This window comes from Neopelma chrysocephalum, unplaced genomic scaffold (genome assembly GCF_003984885.1).
Source record: "Neopelma chrysocephalum unplaced genomic scaffold, ASM398488v2 Primary Assembly neopelma1_60, whole genome shotgun sequence".
Taxonomy (NCBI): domain Eukaryota; kingdom Metazoa; phylum Chordata; class Aves; order Passeriformes; family Pipridae; genus Neopelma; species Neopelma chrysocephalum.
In genome coordinates this window covers 4,494,693-4,515,258 of record NW_020897715.1, presented here as the reverse complement: position 1 = coordinate 4,515,258, position 20,566 = coordinate 4,494,693, and the positions used below count along the sequence as shown (strand labels likewise).

Genomic DNA, 20,566 nt, shown 5'->3' with positions numbered 1-20,566 from the left:
CTTTGGGGCTCGGCAGAAAAAATTACAGACAGCAGGACAGCTCTGGGCAAAGCTACAGAAGAGCTACATCCCATGGAGGGGACGCTGGTGTGGGGAAAGCTTGAGAGCTGTGTCTGTGGAGAGATGGGTAAAATATTGGGGAAACACAGGAAGAAAAACACAGGAGGGGATGAAGTAAATTTTTGAAAGCAAAAAATAATTACTTAATGACTTCTGAATAGTGCTAAAAAAGCTTACTAGTACACTCAGATATTGAGAGAAATCAAAGACATCCTGTTGGTAGCCTCTATTTTTGTTAAGTATTAGTGATTTGGGATATTCACACCACAAACTGCGATGTTGATTTATCTAGGAAGACAAATCACAAGCTGCTGAAAGGATGCTGAGAAGACTATAACCATCTTATCTGGTGGCCTTCATGACATGCAAAGAGCATGTCATAACTTTCAGTTAAATGAGCGCAAACAGCCAAGTGTGATTTGCTCTGGGGTTCCTGTGGAATTAGATGTTCTCAAGGGTTTACTTTAATCATTCAGAAATGCTGATTGTTTTCTGAGGAATGCCAAACATGACTTGTCTGAAAATAAATTGTTGGGAGAAGCATGTTAGTATTGAGTGGTTTGCATATAGGACAGCAAGGAAAAACACCACCAGAAAGCCTGCACCTGCAATACTTGCCTAGTAAACTGATCACACAAGGCCAAAAATATCTAGGAAGATTCAGTTCATGAAGTGGGGGAAAAAAAAAAAGGAATAGATGTTAAACTCTGATTCTGCTAGGAATATTTGCATTATGTAGTAATTGGGTAAACAGAATCAAATGAAGCAGCAGATGTCCTAAAGATCTCCCCTTTACTGACACCATCAGCAAGAATGACAGCTTCTGCCAACAAAGGGAGAAGCCATAGTACCACCATATTTGTTTGGCATGGAGTGGTGTCCATGTATGTTCACATCCTAATCACTGGAGCAATTACCGTTGTTCGCATCTCCATTTCATTTCCTTGGCTGAGCACTCCGGGGATTTTGGACTGTGATTTCATTATTCATTTGGCTCTGCCGTTTGTATTGTGTACCTGCTCCAGCAGATATCATCAACTCTTAATACTCCTGTGCTATGCAGAACAAATCATTTGCATTTGAGAAGGTCGCTATGGCTACTGGCTACCTAACTGTGTACTGCATCTGTAAAAGCCAAAACTGAAGGTGCTTTGCAGAATTCAGACAAGGATCAACTGTTCACTCCTTGAAATCATATCCGCACCCATTGTTGTGGATAACAGCATGTACTTGTGTAGGGTTGATTAGGTACAATCTCTTTCTTCCTATTTTGGATTAATATTTAGACAGCCTCTTTCTCAGGGCTGCAGGCTGACTCCAAAGGAAAAAAAAATGTCTCTAGAGGACACTTGCATGACGGTCAGCAGATTAGTTATACCTGCAGTGGTTCAAGGTGTAGCATAAAGCCTAAAGGTTTTCCATTAAAATTAATGTTGTGCTATTTGAAAATACAAATTCCTCCTGGAGTTGTCTGAAATAAATCTGGTCATTTATGCTGTAGTACTTTTCAGAGTACAGAAAAACTCCTTAACTGGAACTAATACAGAAGGTGCCAGCTCAGCAGGACCCGAGTCTTTAACTAGCAGAGGTTCATTCAGAAATACTAACTCTAGTTCATTGTTCTGTTCTACACATGAATCACAAAGGCAGGGAAACAGTATTATCCCCTATAAAGAAAATAGTGAGCTCTGAAGTGAAGCGACTCCAGAAGGAGACAGTGAGTCAGCATCAAAGTCTGGACCAAAAATCAAGTTTGCCAACTTGGAACTCTCTCCTCTGAGATGAGAACAAATGGAGAAATCATCTCTGTGAAAGCACTGGCTGCAGCATTGTTCAGAAAGAATCTGTCTGAGGAAGTATCCCTAATACAAATAAAATACAGCTGACAATTGCACTAGTTACACTAATTTTGTTGGTGTGAAGGAAATAGGCCACTGTCATCAGAAATCCAGTGAACATTGGTAAGTGGCAGGGTTCCTGTAAAACCACTTGCACATATTTGGAGATATTTGGCAATGCTGTCATTGTGCCCATGTCATGGGCTGCCTGTCCCCCTTCAGAAGCCACGTACAAGTTCTGTTCTCTAATTCATTAGGCTATGAAGCAGGTTGAAGTGGTTTATTGCCTATTGTAGAGTAATATCAGCATTTGTGGATAAGGTCCACTTGCTTCATGAGTATTCAATGAAAAACTGAATGGCTGAACAATGTTTGCACATACATAATATATTAAAATGAAAAGGCTGTAAAATAATATTAGACATCATTTGCACAAAAAGATACATAGGTAGAGCACAGAAGTGGCCAAAAATGAAACTTGACATACATGCTTGCTCATCACTTGGAAAGTTATCACATTAAGATTGAATAACAAAGCTCAACAATTAAAGGCAAAATCACATCAGGACACAGTTTGGGATTATTTGCTGGAAGCGCTGTATTAGATTTGAATGTAAGCCCTATCTTTTCTGTGCTTCTTCTTTGGGAAGAAGATTTCCATTGTTTGCCCTCTTGTGAGGTGGTAGTGGGCTTCATTGTTCTCCAGCTATGACAGCTTCCAAGGTCTGATAAGGCTGGATTTCTAGTCTGAGATGAAAAGTACAAAAAGCAAGGAAAAAAGTGTATTGGACTTTCCATACAGATCCTGAAAGAAGATAGAGAGTGGAAAATAGGACACAATCTCTGTTCTTTTCCCTATGAGCAGGTCATGTCTAAATTTTGTAGATCTTACAAACAGCTTTCAAAACTGCTTTTACTTCTGACCTTCCAGTGGGTAACTTCATGAAATCCTAAGGAAATATAGTCACTGGTGTTCAGTGGCTGTAAATGGAAACACCCTTTTCATAGACATCTCCCAGTACCTTTGACTTTTCCCCATCTTTTAACTTGAGCCTTTCCTGCTCTCCCCAGGGGTGTGAAATCTCACTCATAGCCATAGGCAAAAGGGAACAACAGCCTTCCTGCACGCCCACCTTGAAAAAGGAAGCAGGCTTGGCTGATCCAGAGAAGCAGCATTTGAAATGCTTTTTGATTTTAGCACTAGGAAGAAGTGATTACAAAAAGCTACCAAGCCAACTTAAAATAAAAGGGCTACATGAATCTATTTTGGTTTTCCATCCATCCCATCCAGAAGCTTTTTTTTTTTTCCCCCAGAACTTGCAAAGAGCTTCCTTCTGATTGCCTCCATTGTTTCAGGGAAGAATTGTTTTTGAATGATCTCCATCAGCTTTAGCAGGATGTTGCTTATTTGCAGCCGTGGTGCTGCCTTCCCAGTGGCTGAGTTTAGAAGCCAACTGGTTAAAACAAATTGCACAGCAAATCCTTCCCTAACCCTTCAAAGCAATATGATCATTATCCTAACAAGCAGATAACAGTGTTGAATTATTGCAGCTAAGCCTATCACTGTTGCTGTTTAACTAATTTTAATTTACAGGTTGTGTTGTGTCACTGGTGTGTGTTTCTTAAAAGATTCTACTATCTGTACTTGTTGTATATACTTTGCACCTGTACATTCAGGGAGGAGGCTTGTCTGTTATGTGCCTGTCAGAGATCTCTCAAGTTCAGCCAGTGTGACTCAAGCAATTCCCCCAAAGCCTTCATACGTTGCCGGTTCATGAGCTTGTATGAGAAAATTCATGTCTGCATGACAATGGTCTTCTAACTCTAGGGCCTGGCTCTGGGGTTGAAACGCTGTGGCACTATGGTCTCTCCCTGCACGTTACAGCCACCTGACACAGCAGCCCAGGTTGCTCTCACCATCTGCATCTGGACACAGCTTTGGCCAAGATGGATTGCAGTTCTGACTTCAATGAAAGATGAGTGTGAGAGCAGCAGTGAGGACAAGGATGTACCGAGCCATACTCTGGGGGGATGTCATAGAATCAGACCCCAGAATCACAGAATCATTTAGGCTGGAAAAGAACTGTAAGATCACGAAGTCCAACCATTAACCCAGCACAACCAAGTCCACCACTAAACCATGTCCCCAAGAGCCACATCCATACATCTTTTAAATACCTCCAGAATTCATGATGCAATTAGTTCCGTGGGCAGCCTGCTCCTTGACAACCCTTTCTGTGAAATTTTTCCCAATATCCAACCTAAATCTCCCCTGGTGTGCAACTTGAGGCCATTTCCTCTTGTCCTATCACTTGTTACGTGGGGGAAAAGGCTGACTCCCACCTCGATACACCTTCCTTTCAGGTAGTCACAGAAAGAGAGAAGGTCCCCACTGAGCCTCCTTTTCTCCAGGCTGAGCCCCCCCATTTCCCTCAGTCTCTTTTCATAAGACTTGTGCTCCAGATGTCCATCACCTGCCCTTTACGAGGCTACAGGTCCGTATTGCAGGGAGGGTCTATTTGCTGCTGTCTTGGTAGCCTTGGTGGGAGCAGAGATGCTGCCACCGCGTCTGCAGGTCAGAGGCAGAACGGGTTAGGCTGTGTCACACTGAATTTTAGCTATAATAGCAGCTGTTTCAATGTGAAACTCCTAATACTGACTCTCAAGCTCTCGTTACAGGTTTAATATACCAATTATAACAAATGCTGTTGAGAAGGCAAGACAGTAAGTTTGCGTTGGGCTCTTGATTACATGGTATTTGACAAAGTCCTGCATTTTAATTTGATTTCTTCCTTGTTCACCTGCCATAAGCCCCAGCTCTGCCGATGCTCTTGTATATCTTTGTTATCGATGGTGTGCGTCAGGTGTGAAGGGGCTGTGCTGACTCATCACCTCCACCCGGACAAGAACGGGAGATCCCAGGAGGGTGTGCAGCCTTGCCAGGAAAGGCAGAACGTGTTAAATAGGCACTAAATCACACAACACGTTTGGATTTGGGTGTTTCTATGCGCACCTTGCAACGATGTTGCTGTACACAGCCCTTTGGGGGAGGGCGCGGTGCGTGTGTTCAGCGCACCAGGGCATCGCGGACCCCGCGGGTGCGGTGCCTTTGGGGCCGGGTGCCGGCGGTGCCCGAACGGCCGCGGAGGGGCCGCGATCTGCCCCGGGAACACGGCGGGCAGGGCAGTGTCGGTGCGGAGCCCCCGCGCCGCTCCCGCCGCCGCCGCCAGGGGTCCCCGCGGGCCGGGCCGGGCCGGGCGGTCGCACCGCCCGCTCGGGGGCGGGCCGGGCCATCAGCTGACCGGCCCCGCCGCCGCTCCCGGAGCCGCCGCACATCAGTCGCCTTCCCCGGCAGCGCCGCGGCCCCGCGGATTTACAGCCGGACCCCGCCGCGTCTCGCCGGCCGGCATCCCTCCTTCCCTTCCTTCCTCCCTCCCTCCCCGCTCCCGGCCGCCGCGATGCTGCCCCACTTAGCCCTCCTGCTGCTGGCCGCCGGCGCCGCCCGGGCTCTCGAGGTAAGCGGGGCAGGGGGCGGCCGGGCAGGGGGCTTCCCCGCCGCCCTCCGCCGCTTCTCCGCGGCTTTGTCTGCCCGCGGTTGCCCCCGCGGCGGGGGCTCGGCCGGGGCGGGGCGGGCGGGGGGTGCCTTCCCCGGGGGTTCCATCCCTGGCTGCCGCCGCTCCCCCGCCGCCGAACAATAGAGGCGGCGAGCCGGGGGCGGCGGGGCGGCAGCGGGCTGGGAGCCGACGGGAACGGGGACGGCGCCGCCGCCCCCGCCGCGCGTGTCCGGCTCCTGCGCTGGTCCCGCGGACCCGGCGCTGCCCCCGTAACTTCGGCTGCCGCCCGCCCGGGGCGGCAGCGTGGGGGTCCGCGGGCAGGGCGGGGCGGGGGCGTCTCCGCCGGGGACCGGAGAAGGGAAACTTTCCCTGCGAGCGGGCGCTCCGCGGGCGACGGACCCGGTGGCATCCGCCGAAGGGGCAGGGGCCGGGGGCGCAGAGCTGGTCTGCGGACTGGGGACCCCGTGGTATCCTCCCGCTGGGGCGGGGGCCGGGCTGCGGGCGGAGGAGCCGCGGGGGAGGGCGGCGCAGGTGTGCGGGCGGGAGCTCTCAGCCGGCTGGCGCAGCGGCCCCGCGGGAAGGCGGTGCCCGGGGGGCGGTGGCCGGGGCCGGCCCGGCCCCCCCGCGGGCCGGCGGCGCGCGAAAATGGCGCCTCTGCAGTGCAGCAGAGAGGAGGCGCCGCCGCTGTGCGCGCTGCGGCCGCCGGCTGCCCCTGCCCTTCCTCCTCCTCTCACTGTCTGCCTGCCTGCCTGCCTGCCTGCCTCCCTCCCTCCCTCCCTGCCCGGGGGCAGCTCCGCCCGCCCCGACCGGGCGGCACCTTGGCCGGGTCCCCCTCTGTGTGGGGCGGGGTCTGGGAGTCCCTCCGCTACCCCTCCGGTCGGGGCTGTGCGCGCACCGCGGTCCCTGCGGGGTCGGGGCAGCGCAAGCCCGGAGCTCGAAGGAGGAGCCGACACGGCGGGGTGTCCGTTCTCTCCCCCCTTCCACCCCCCCCCCCCCAAAAAAAAAGGTGTGGGAGGGGTGAGTCACCTCCTGGTCTCCTTCGCTCCCTGGTTGCCGTCCTTCTGCCTTGAGACATCGACTTCTGTCCTCCTCTAGTGCTAATTCCCCCTTCTGCTGAGGGGGGCTCGGGGTCTGGGTGGGGGTGAGGTGGATGACAGCATTTGCGCTGAAAGCAGGGGCTGAAGCTCGGGCTCCCCCCGGGCATGGGATGCCGGCCCGCGGCTCAGGTGCCCTTCCCGAGAGGGACCCTTGTACGCGGTGGATGAGAGGGGACAGCTTCATATCAGCTCTCCATCCCCGCCGCCAAGGCTCTTGCGTTGAGGCATGATCTTGCCAACATTGAGCAGGGTGTATCAAGCCGAGCAGTTGTACAGACATTTAAAGCTTCCAGTTATAAGGCTCACTTGGGTTTTAGCAGCTTCTTGCAACCATTTCTTGTCTGAATGGAATAGAAAGAAATCTCTGCCTTGGATGTGCAGCTGAAGTAAAAAGTGGGGTTTTACAATTAAGACCGTGCTTTGGTATAGACCACAGAGGGATGGGCGTTTTTGCTGGGTCCCTGTCCCTAGCCTTACAGAGACGTGTGCAGGTATTTCTACTGTAAAGGTGCTTGAAAGAAAGAGGTTTGGATTTTGCACCAAAACCGTTCAGGGGAGAGTCCGTGTTCAGAGACCTCTGCAATGGTGTCTGCCTTAGTAATAGTCAGAATTTTCAGTGACATACTTTGCCTGGAAACATTTACTGAAATGGGCATTAATGTTTCTGCAGAAGCTTTCAGTCTTGTTCTGTCATTCCATATGAATGGCTGAGGCTTGGTATTTACCCCTTTTCTTTATGTTTGATGGCAGAGTAGGTTTTAGCATCTGGTGGTCTTGTGATCAGGCATTTGTCAGTCTTGATGCTCCAAGGTTGATATTTTGAACAAGCCAGTTGTTTTTATAACACTAAAATATTTCATAACAGAAATTGCACGTATGCATGTTCTGCACTTGGACTGTCTTTGTATGCTAAAGGGTGAAATTTTGATGTTTGAATTAGATTTTCTGTAGATCTCTTTTCTGAAATGAAACGCTTTTCCTGCCATTTTAACAAATGCTTTCTGGAAAGCAGCAAAGAACTTGCGCTTTGCTTTCCACGGGGAATGGTATAAGGAAGAGGAAAAGCAGGAACAAAACAAATTCTTTCTATATTACACATGAGGAATTCCTTTCTAAAATTACGAGTAGATTAATATTAATTTATGCAGCCCTAAAGGAAATATTTCTTAGTGATGTTGTGGTGATGCCGTGGTTGCTTAGCATGTTGCTTCTGACACTCATGTGAATCATTCTCACTGGGATTAGAAAATCCATTGGTCAAGAGCTGTCATCATATTCTGCAGTAGCTATTTTTGCATTTAATTTCTTTTCAATAATTTTCTGATTTCAGTAGATAAATGCAACAGACAGTAACTATCCTTGTGAATTTGTGTGAATGATCCTGGTTTATAAATCAGGATTTCTTGTCATTAGCACACTGAGGTTATCAGGATTTCTACCATGCCTGTTCTGCTCTAGTTTTATGTTTCTAAGCAAGACTCCTTTACTAGCTGACTGAAATGAAGTTGTTAAGACATTGGTATCATACAAGCAGGCCATCAGAAGGTTAGTTGACAAAAAGAATGTTGCTCGACAGATTTATTTTTTTTTAACTGGGTAATGTAGTGCTTTGTAGGTTCTTATTTTTGTTTGGTTTTTGTTTGTTTCTAGTGAAAGGCTCCAAATATTTGTTTCTTCATTGCTTAGTTTCATAGTAGATCTTTCGAGAAATGACTTGTGTGGGAAGAGGAGTGAAGCCTTTCCTTTGTTTCCATCATAGACTTACAGTTCCTCTTTCTGTTGATTTTGTTCCTAGATTCCCCTAATACAGGCTTGCATTTGTTGCAGGGTCCCTTTTGCACTTCTTTTTAAGATGCTGACATGTTGGGGTAGGTGGCTGTATGGGGTTGTGGGCTCTGCTGCTCCACCAGGATCCTTGGCAATCAAATGGACAAATGAGAGAGTAAAGAAAGAAGCTTCTCCCTTGCTCCCTCATTTGTCTTTTGTTTGGTTGATGAGCAACAGGCAATTTTGAGACTCGAATGATCTTCAGATGCCTTTTCTGTGAAAAAAACATGATCAGCTGCCGTGCTTCTTCACGAAACACGCATGAAAACCTGAGGAAGCTTACAAGATCTCCATGTTGTTAAATTTAATTTTTTTCCCCATGAGCTGTTTGTGTGACAGACACAAGCCATCTCCCCAATCCAGTTTTAATTGATCAGAGCTGAATTATATGGCAAACCCACAAGAAGCATAGCTCTCCTTTGGCTTTTCATGACTTGCTCTTTGCATGTGTTTAATAAATTGTGAAGAATAATAAACAGTTTGGTTTATAAGTTGTGTGAAGAAAAGGTATGACAATTTCTTTTAATTGGTAGTCCTTTTCCAATACAAAGCTTAGCAAAATAGCTGAAGAACATAGTAACTTCATCTAATTGCCTGACAAACTGACAGCTGTTTGTCTGAATAGAATAATTATTTTGAGTGACTCAGTAAAATAATTAACACAAGCTGTTGGGTGTGGAGACTTGATCAAGAAATTAGTAGGTAGGGTCACAGGATCTGTCAAGGAGGTCTGGTCTGACCCTGTGCCCAAAGCAGGCATTCAGCTCTGGGACCAGACCAGGCTGCTCAGGGCTTTCAGCAGTTGAGTCTTGAAAATGGAGCTCTAAGGACAGAGCTTGCACCACCTCGCTGGGCAGCCTCCTCCATCCATGGATTGGCCGGTTCATCTCTGCGTTGAAACATCTCCAAGTTGTTATTTGTCTGTTTTCAAGGCAGTGTCTCTAGGCTTAATTGACATCCTTAATTCTGAATACTGTGTCATTTTTGACATGTGTCAATGTATGCAATAACCAGAAGTTGAAAAGTTTGTATTTGGGTTTAATAAATAAAAATCATATTTTTCAAATGCCCATATGTACGTGTATGCATACACATAATGCATTAAACCCACCTGAGGTATCATATAATATTTATATATCTAACTAAACCCCTAATATATTTGCATATTTAATGTACAACATTAAAATCACTATATGCATACCTCTGTATGCTATATTAGTACATAGACTCTATTAAACCAGCAGTCATTACATACCTCCTTACATCCAGGCAATGAGGAGATGAAGTTCTAGACTGCTACTGATAAAAATATAATTGGGTTTATGTATGGTAATAGGTTCATAGAAGTTGTTAGGTGAGCTGTCTGGAGTGGTTTTAACACATAAGTCTAGAGCTGTGTGTTATTGGATTTAAATTCTGAGGATTTTGAAAAAAATCCTGTGGTGTAAGAAGATTAAAAGTAAAGCAAATTGAAAAAATACTGAATGAAGACTTTCTGTAAGCTTGGCTAACTTAAGAGTGTGCTCTTGTGATGAGAGTTTACAGCAGTTGCTGCTAGGCTGAGGATTGCCAGGAGCAGTGTTGATAGCAAGCTTGAGCCTGGAGTAATTTGGACACAAAGGACTCCTCTTAAGAGAAGCTGAACTTTCGCTCTGACCTGTTTTTTGGTTAAAACCGAATGCACTCAGTCTGATGAGCCCTCATTCTCACGACCTGATCGGGAATCTGCCCTCCTTACCTGACTCTGCTTCAGCCTACAGATGAGGTTTTAAAATATGTTTTCTGCCCTGTTTGGTTACCAGCTGAGATTATCAGCCAGTAATGGGTGCGCATAGTTTTGAGTCTTAAGCCCTAAATAAGTCACTTTTCTGCTCTTGATTGTAATGTGGCATTGGTTCTGAAACCTGGATATTTATCTTCGTTTTTTATTCATTTGAAGTAAAAAACATTTAGAAAGTTACCTCATTATTAAATCTTGTTGTGCTCTGCTGTAGATTCCAAAAGCTCTGGAGATACCTCCAGTCATCAAAATTATCTGTCTTTCCTTGTGAGAATTTAGTCATATAACAAATGAGAAGCAAAGTAAATGGGGATAGTGGCCTCTGTTCAAGGAGATCAATTTGAATGACAGCCAGTTAGTATGTGTGTGTGTTTGTATGAATGCCACACCTGAAGCTCCTTGCTGTGTGGAGGATACAGGATTGTTTCGATACATTTCTGCATTTTTTAGCAGAACAATGATCCGAGTAATTACAGACCAGAAATTTCACGTGATGGAAATCAGGGTAAGGTGTACTACACTCCAAAGGGTGTAATCAGTGCCAGAATCTTGCAGGGGCTCGCAAAATGTGCTTTCCAGATGGCAAGCAAATCTTGGGGTATGAAAGTAAAGATATTAAAGTAAGTGATGCTTTTTAGAAGGGTGGAAAACCTCACACCAGCTACTGACAGTAAGGACAACCCTGTTCCACAGTTGTGTGCCGTGGGTTTCTGGCCCTGCCTCAATCAACAGAAACGGGAGAGAGCTGTAGGCATTGAGTGTTGCTGGTTTCTTTACTGTAGCTTCCAGTGTAGGAAGTTTCTGAGTGCTGTGCTTTCTTCAGCTGGGAAGCAGGACTTCTGCGTTGGTGTGTTTCCTTCATGGTCCTCCCAGCAAGTTCAGAACAACTTGAATCTCTCTTGAGGACTGAATACTAGAGGATAAGTATAGATTGCAGTGATTTAAAGGCTTTCCAAAAGAAGCAAACCTTCTGGTCAACTGATGGTGTTTCCTGGACTGTAGGCTTTAGACAAAGCAGTATGTGAGCCTGGGTGCTTTTGGTTTTGCAGTCCAGCTGCTCTTTTCGCTGCTGCAGGGCTGGCAACAGACCTCCTCCTGCTGCTTCCAGTGGCCACCACTCTCTGAGTGCTCTTTGACCCTCTCTAGGCTGATTTAACGATCCTGGGCTGTGTTGAAAGAAAGGAAATGTGCATTTTTGCATAGATGTCATGTTCTGGCGAATGCTTCAGAAACCAGAGTTGGAAAATAGCCACAAGCAGTCGAGCTGGCCCAGCTAAAAGAGCAGGCAGCTTCTTTGGGGAAGAGGGCCAACTTCTGAAACCGCATTTGCTGAGGTTCATGTAATAGCATTTAATTAAGGTTAGGCTCTTTGCTTTCCTCTGGTGACTTGCAGCAGGGCAGGAACAGTCCTTCACATCTCACCCCTCTTGAGTGCCTGATTGTTAAAAGTTCACATCAAGTCACTGCAAAGGCAGAAATCTCCAAGGAACTGTATTCAGGGATGGATGACTCCATTCAGTTCCCATTGACCCATTTTGAGCTAATCCAGATAGGAATTCCCTTTTCCTCCTTTTCTGGTCTGTATTCCCCCAGAGCAGAGCTTATCTATTCAAGCACAGCAGATAACATATGACAGGAATGGGGCAAAACTGGTTGTACCTGTTAGTAAAAGCATTTAAAAATGGCTCCTTTTCAGAGCAGGCTACGGAAGTGATCCAGTATGACAGTTTGTGTGATTTATGAAATTTGCTTGGACTTGCAATTAGTAAAAGAAAGCACATGTCTAATAGGAGTTCAAGATGGGGGCAGGGTGGGCAAATCCCTATATTTTTTGGGAACTGTGTTAATACTGGACTTCTGGGGTTTTTGAAATTATGAAACAGGAGTTTACACATACACAGCTCACATTTAGGTAATACAGTTACTTGATGCTAATGGAGATGAAGTATACCATTAACTTGTTTTCTTCTGGTGAAGGTGAAAATTACCACCTCATCCACCTCCAAAAGTTAGAAGTACTGTCCAATGAACACAAACATAAAAAAAATAGAGATGGGGAAGGATTCTGGAGTTCTTTCCAATCTCCTTGTTGTGATATCACATTGTCTTTGTGCCTGCAGCATGCCTCCTCTTACCTTATCAGCACAATTTTATAGGAGAGATTGCTCGTTCTGAAGATTTGACCCTGTACAATGGATTTTTCTCTAAATTATGGTCTCTGGAAAGGGCTGGTTTTTGTCCCCCACCTGCTTTGTCATTCACCATGACAGAGTTTTGGGACAAACAACTAACCGCAAACCTGTTCTTCCCTCTGTGTTTAGTTATGTAAATTTATTTGTAGCTTCAGTTTTGGATCTGAAATATATAGTACTAAACTGGTACAATAGTTTTATTGCATTCTGCTTTCTCATCATTCAAATAGTAACTCCAACTACATTTATTCCCTATGTCTTACCTCAAAACAAAGGGAGATAGATTTTTTTAAGTATTATTGTTAAAGGTTTGATTCTGTTGTAGTTATTTTTCAAAGTTTCTCATAAACTAAGTCATGTCTTCCAGTTGTTTTTTTTTCCTTGAAAAAATCTCTCTTTAGTATACATCCCGTATAATGTGTACATATTTGTTCATGTAAAACAGTGAAAAATACAATATTATCTAGTGGAAGGTAAACCGAGAAAGGGAAGAAAACGCAATGCAACGAAAAGGCAGTGGCTTTAAAAGAGTATTCATTATTTTGTATTTCTTCATAGGTGTTGTAAGTTAAAATGTACCAAATGTTGATTGATTGTAGTCTAATTGTTGAGTACTTCCAGTACAGAAAAGGGAGGGGTTTGTGCATCCATAGCATCAGTAAGCATCTAGACCTGTCACACATGTTAAACTGTTGGGTTGGTTTGAAGCTTGTTTGATTCTTTGCAGCTCTGGTATGTGTGCCTCGACTGTTCTGTGCCCAGTTCTCTTAACTATGAAGTGGAATAAAATAGTTTTTAATGACACATCTTTCAGCATCGTAATTTCATTGTTGTTTCCTTTTGCCAGTTCTGTCTTCAGTTCCATTAAGTCTTAAAAGGATAACATTAATTTGAAATTGCTTAAGAACAAGCTTTTTAAACTGAGAATTTTGGAACTCCAAGTTGTCTTTCTTTCGGTGTTCCTTAGCTCCTAGAACTTCATTGTGAGGAATTTGCAGATGAGAATTTGTCTGTAATCCCAGCATCCAGGAGAATATGATTTATGATGAGGATATCAGTTTTACTTCATTTAAAAAAAAGACAAAACAAACCACTATCACCCCCTCCAAAAATTACAATTAATTGTTTAAATTTTAGGTAGGAGGATAAGAAGGGGAGTTGGAAAGCCTAAAAACTCAAAGACCAAGTAAGAGGCTGAGAAACACAAACATGTGAGTGAGGGAGTTGGGAAGGCTCCTGAGGGGACCTGAACACTGACAGGTTCTTTCACTTTTGCTTAGATTGATTCTGTTTTGGCATAGCCTTCTTTCATTCTCACAGTGGTAATATAAATTGTCGGGATTTTTTTCCCTTTTTCCTGCCAGCCTTATCACCTTAAAAGCCAGTTTCTTCTTTTCCGTGTGTTCTTCGTAATTGCGATGGCATCTCTGAGCTGTGGAGGTGAAGTGCCTCACCTTTCCCTGCGAGCCTCCTGTTGGAATCCAGGCTGAAGTGATATCTCTGACACAAATCAACACTTGCCTGCTTGGGTCACCAGCTGTTTTATTTGGTGAATGGCCAAGATGAGGTGGGTGGGTGGGAGAGGGGTGAGTCCCGGTCCTGCTGTGCCATCAGGGAGGGAGGATTTGCCTTGTCCCCTCACACTGATCCACTGGCTTGCCCTGGCTGACTGGCTTCATTACATCCCTGCTCTGGTTTGGGAGATGTTCCTTTGGGCAGAGGAGCTGGTGCCTTTCTGAGGGTGTTTGCAAGGAGATCCAGTGGACAGCTGAGCCTTGGAGTGAAGGTGTAATTGCTGATAAACTGCAGGGTAAAATTACGTCAAAGTATTTTACTTTGAAATCAGTCTAAACTATATTTCTGAAAACATATTTAAATAAGGCTTTGTCAAACACCTTTAGATTAATTCATAGCTATAGCACAAATGCTGAACTACTAAGTTCCTGTTTAACAGAACTGCTGTGGGCAATGGCAAAAATACTGAAGGTCAAGACTCATGCTCTGGAAACGGAGGCTGACACGGGTCGCTTGGCTCGTCTGAAGCATCACCTTTCCTTTGAGTTGGGCTGCGTGTTCTTGAATATCAATGCAGGCATAAATGTTTGTAACATGTTTTAAGGAAATTGTATCTCTTAACTGATAAGAGGAAGAAAACTTTAATTAATCTGTCACTTGAAAGAAAACTTCGAAGTAACAAAAGGCTGTTATGTACTCCTTTTATGAGCTGAGAGAGAAAATATGACTTGTACAGTGCTGTTGACTTGTGAGGCTCAACAGGAGTGGGTGGAAGCCTTGAGTTTGCTGTTGTTGCTGTAAGACCAGTGTTTGTCATTGAGGTTGGTAATCAAGTGGCTGCCTCATTTTTTTTAAGAGGGACATTGGGGCCTGGAACCCATATTGAGGAGGGGCCATGGGAGGGATTAAGTGTTGGGCAAAGCTGGGACGCCCACCTTGTGCTCAGCAGGGCTTCCTTCCCTCTGTCCCCCCTCACCGCCCTGAGACCGAGCAGTGGGACTTCACATCAGGGCATGGATTTGGGGTTACCTTGTGTGCTAGGTGTGGTTTTGGGGAGCTGAGCCTACTCTCTCTGAGAAGGGCAAAGGGAAGAGAGAGCTGGGACAGGAATTAGTGGCTCTGTTGGATAGAGGTTGGGTTTTTTTCAAGTTTTTTAATTCCAGCTCTGGAGGTAAAACCAGATGAGAAAAACAACCTAATTTATGAGTTTTCAGGCTGGAAAGTCCTTATTTGCCTCTGCAAAGAGGAAATACCAGGGAAGGAAAGGCATGCAGATAGGGAACGGGGGACATGTTTTTGGCAATATGGGCTTTGGGGCAAGTGGAGAATGGAAATAGATTTTTTGCCTCTAGATAAGAAGACTGCAGAACTAATTTTTCAAAGAGGCAAATACAAGACGTTTGGCTTAATCATTGTAAACAGGAGAAATGTAGTAACAACCTGTGGTGTGTAAGAGGTTAGATCAGATGTCTCTGTTGAAATCATGGGATTTAAATTCTGTTCCCACAGGGAATTCCCAAGTGCCTGAACCACATACCCTGAGGGGAATACAGTGGTGTCTAGTCATACCGTGTTTTGTAGACAAATACAGCAAAAGTTATTTGCTTGTTGATTTTAGGATATGAGTTTTGGTGTTAACAAAACATAATTAAACCTTAAACTTGATGTATTTAGTTTTTTAAACCTGTTGTTAGCAAGCGTTTTCTGTGACAAACTGCTTATTATGGTTTGGGGTTTCACAGATAAAAATGCAATACACTATTTGAACAACTTTTCAAGGAAAGTTGGAAAGTGTCTATTCTTGGTGTTAAATTGCAATAAAAAGTGAGTGATAACTTTTCTGAACCCTTTGAAAGGTTTATTTCAGCAGGACTGATAAACTAAAGGCCCGGGATGCTGCTGGGTAGTGCTGAGCAAGTTTGTGTTGTATCTGCTTGTGGTTGTCTTTGCTCTATGCATTCAGCCCTGCTCTGTGGCTCTCCAAAACAGAAATTTTAAAGAAAGAAACAATTTTTAAGAAATTGACTCAAGCTGAATATGGCCTTAACAGATAAAGAGTACTTAATGCGTTTTCAGGTCTTCTCATTTTTTAAATGACTGAGTCTGTAGCCAAAATACCCCTGTGATGATCACTAAATAATGTATGGTAGGAGCAATAGCTCCCGTGTTTCTGTAACAGCTGAGGCTGGTGTAAAAAGCCACGTGGTTCTTTGGGGAATACTGTGTTTAAGCTGGAGTTCAGACTTTGTTTATGTCCATTACTTACTGCTTACAGAGAATAATGTGGGTAAGGCAAATATTTAAGATTTGAGGGAGTGGGCACATGAGAAATCTACACATTAAACTTCAGTACGGTACACTTGCCTTGGCTGCCAGCAGCTTTCCCTGGAATTAGGCTCCTGGTAAGGTATGAGCCTGTCCGGGGGAATGAAAGAAAACGGAAGTAATTGTGGGTGTTTGCACCACTCCATCAACGTATAATTTGTTTTGTTCATATTGTACTTGTCCAGAGTCTTAAGGCAAGAATTCAAACAAATCTTTCCTTTGCCCTTTACAGAACTGTGGGTGGGTTCTCCCTCCCCTTGCCAAGCTCTGCTGTTCTGGTGCTGCTCTCCTGCCTGTCTGGGTGATAGGTTGCCAGGAGCCATCCCTCCAGATCCTGAGGGGCTTGTGGGTGTCTTCTACACCACTGAAAAATCCTGTTCTTATTTACTGTGCAGTCAATAAACCATCATGTAATTCTTGTGAGGTTTGTCTCCAGGTCAGTGCTGTCTGTCAGGTCTTTTTTGGTGTTCAGCTTCTTTTGTCTTACTCTAACAGTTTTAATTCTTGTTTCAGGAGAAACAATGCAATGTAAGGTTCATTTAGGGGGAAAAAAATGAACAAAACCCATCAACAAATCCCCAAAGAAACACCACTCCCACTCCCAGTTCTCATTCCAACCATCTTACTTTGAGAAATATATGATGTCACTGGCTTCCTAGTTCAAAGACTGCTTTTAATCGTGACAGCAGCCAAATTGCTGGTCTGTCTGAAGGCAATCTGCAAGGGAAGGAAAATGGGAAGACCTTATTTGCTGCTCTGTGGCATGTGTTATAGGAACCAGACTGAATGGTTTTCCCGAGTTGATGGGAAGAGGCAATAAACAACTTACTGAGTGTTTTTGACAAACTAGTGATTCTCTTGTAAGAATCAAGGGGAAGAGTAGAGAGAAAGCCTTAAAATTTATGAATTAATCTTTAGGTGGTTTAGTCTTTCCTAATTAAAAAGCCTGTATATCTTGGTAACACGTATCTTGCAGATTCATCCTTCTCCTGGTTTGTTTCAATGAACAGTATGTCAGAGGATACCAAGTTTTCCTCCTAAACCAGATGGTACAGAAATCCAGAACTGATATGGTCTTTTTTGAGTTCAAAAAAGAAAGAGACAGTATGTTTAGCCAACCGTTCTCATGACTTCAATTTCATGACATAAAGAGCACATAAAAATTCCTTTGAGAAGTGTCTCGATGTTTTCAGTCCTATACAGCCATATCACTGGTACTTTGTCATGAACATGGAAGGCTTTCAGTTTTATGTGCCGTGTCCCCCATGTCGTTCTGCTTGTGCTTTGACAGGAGAAAATGCATCTGGGATAGGAAGAGGATGCAGGCAGTGGGTGTCCTTCCTGCCCTGTTGGGGTATGGCTCTTTTATCCCGTGGGAGATGCTTTGCTATGTATGAATTTTACCTTTTCCTTTAGGAAGCTGGGGAGGTCACATCTTTTTGGAGAACTTCCTTTAAAGTAATGTTTTTTGTTTGTATGTTACTTTGGAGACTTTATTTACATTGTAGGTGGGGGCATCCCAGCAGGATGTCACTAATTGCATGCTGGGTATCCTGACTACACCCTTACCTCTGTCACGGAGGGTTTATCTCTAGCTGGTGTGTATGACTATCAAGACCAGAAGATTAAGAGAACATAGAAGTGAAGTAGGAGTTAAACTAAAGAGAGTGGAGCTAAAATTTTGTATGTCTTTTTAAATGCAGTTGTACAAATCTGTACTAGTGGTTTTAGTCTGCCTAGAAACTCTCTCCTCTCTATTTTTTTGTCTCAGACCTCAAATGATACTTAGTTTCCTAATTAAAAGAAAAACCAACCTAACCATGAATTTTTGGGCAGGGTTCTTTTTTTTTTTTAGTGTGTTTTCTTTTTTCTATGTGTGTGTGTGTTTGTGTTCTGTTCATTTTTATTTTTACAGAACCCTTGGTAGCTCCCTCTTTGACATACTTCAAAAGTATTCTTGCAACTTCCTATACTGGTTCTCCCATTTTTGTGACATCACATGTATTGTATTAAAAAGTGGTTTTGTTGCCCAGAATAGTGTTTGTTGTTAGTCTTTTTGCTATTAGCCAGGTTTATGTACAATATGTGGTGTTATTTATGTGCAGTGCCTAGATTTGGTTTAAGCATGCAAGCGAGATTCCCTTTTAAGTAACAGTAATGGGCAAGTGGCTTGTAAAGCAACAGTTGACAAGTTAATTGCATGAGTTCCATATAGCTTTAAAAAAACCCCCAAAACAGTCAAGAAATGGAAAGGATATAATGGCTTTGTTTTCAAAAGCAGCACACTGGTTATGAATTTGTGTTTGCAGAACAAAGTCAATAATGCAGTTCTACAGCTTGTGTTGTTTTGATTAGGTGTTCAGAAGTGCTTATCATAATTGCTGGATTGCTGGCACTCACAACAGGCAGCTGGGACTTTTTGGGAAAGTGCTTGCTTAGAGCATACCATAGGAGTGTTGGAAAAATGAGATTTTGTTTAGACATAGCTAAAAATGCAAAGTGTTAATGAAGGAATAAGAGTGCTTCATCTCAATGTCCCCTCAATCTTCAGTAAATTTTTAGTTCTGTAGTTGTTTCCTTGCTAATTCAAGGCATATTATGACTTGTGTGAAGAAACATTTGCTATACACACAGGTTTATTTCTTTTTAATAAAAATATATCCTTTTATATAACCGTGGTAATTACCGGGTTGTTTGGTTTCTTTGTTTTTCCCCAGGTGGGTTTTTAGATCCATGTGCATAAATCCTGAAAACCTTCCCTGCACTGACACATTTAATAGCTGCAGTTGTCTGCAGAACAAATTCTGAGGTAGAGAATGGGTTTGGTTGCCTGAAACTGTTTGAAATACGTAGCCCAGTTGTACTTGAAGGTACACATACAGCAAATATTTTATTAGTGCTGGGTTAGCAGACACACCTATGTCTCAGGGTGGATTTCTTTCTCTTCCCAGTTCTTAATGATGGGAGGAGATGAGAAAGGTGCATTAAAATTACATGCTTTGCTTGCAATAATTATCCCTAGATAAGGTGATGCTCAGTATGTGCCTGTGTTGGCTCTGATGCTGGGAAGTCTTACAGACTTGTGCTGGGTCTTATGCTTGTTGTGTCCCCCACACCATCACTGCTGTGCTGCCCTCTCTGCTTCTCGGTCTCTGCTGTCCTCCCTCAGTCCTCATTCTGGAAGCTGCAGTGCCAGCAATGGGTTTCAGCTACATGCCACGGGTGTCTTCCAGAAGCAGCTCTCCCGAGCCCTCTGCAGGGATGGTGTTTGCCATCCTGCTTTAATGTTTGGTTTGCGGTGGCGTGTGGGTGTACTTGACTCGGGTTGTTGTTTTCCCTTCTCCGTGTGCGAGCACATACAGTTCCCACACAGATAATTTTTCTGAAGTGTCAGAAGGAAACAGTTTTCTCTCAATAAAGCTTTGCTCCTGAAGATGTTCTGGAGTGGGAGTGAGCAAGTGTTTGCTGATGCCCTTCTGGGGAAGTCATGCCATGCCAAAGACTAGGCTCTGGCAAGACACTGCAGTTCCCCTGTCAGCCACATCTTTTTGTCAGCTTTGCCCATACCTTTAGGAGGTGAGGCACTCCCGAGAGCTTTGAACAGTTACTATGGCTTTGAGGGAGACTTCCCCCTCTCCCCATAACGGGTACCTGTTCTGAGTGAGTTCTTACTTCAGGGTAGTGGTGGTCATTCTGCCAGCAGGTCTGATAACTCTGTGGGCTATTTCTAATAAGTTTGCAGAAATAAGTGAAGAAAAAAGACCAGCTTCCATAAGCCTAGCCTTTTTGGGCTGGGATGTGCGTTTCGTACACCTATTTTTAGAGTCTCTTAGGAGGTGGAAACAACTGTGCTGAGCTTCGTCTGGCTATGTGGCATGTGCTGCAATCAGTTGATAAATCCTGGTGAAAAGGCCTGATAAGCCTTGAAGATGGAAATAACACTGTGAACATGGAGGATGGAACAGGTTGTTGTGCTGGTAGTACAGAGTGGGTTCATGCAGCACTTTGGTTCCAAGAAACTGGTGTGACCTCACCTCAAATTCTGTGTGCAGCTTTGGGCACAACATAAAAAGGATACCAGAGAATGCAAAGATGGTGAAGGGTTGATATGGTTTGAAGCTGGCTCCCTGCCAAGTCTCCAAACCTTACCACCAGAAGTCCCCCCCCCCAACAAAAAAAACCTCAGGGAGAAGAGGGAGAAAAAACTAAAAAAAAACCCGAAAACGAGAGAGAGGACAACCAAACTGATATATATAAATATATTTACACTTATATAGAATTTCACAAGGGAAAGGGGAAGGGGAAAAGGAACAAAACTAAAATAAAATATATATATATATATATATATATATATATATATATATATATATATATATAT

At 44.2% G+C, this 20,566-nt stretch overlaps 1 protein-coding gene across 5 annotated transcripts in view; it reads left to right on the top strand.

Moving 5' to 3' along the window:
• The first annotated feature begins 5,155 nt into the window (after window positions 1-5,155).
• Window positions 5,156-20,566, top strand: part of APP (amyloid beta precursor protein) — a 205,882-nt gene continuing 190,471 nt past the window's right edge. For all 5 annotated transcript variants that reach the window (XM_027680895.1, XM_027680894.1, XM_027680892.1 and 2 more), the window contains exon 1: window positions 5,156-5,413. In XM_027680895.1, the coding sequence (XP_027536696.1) occupies window positions 5,357-5,413 (57 nt within the window). In that variant the 5' untranslated portion in view covers window positions 5,156-5,356. The remainder of the gene's footprint in view (window positions 5,414-20,566) is intronic.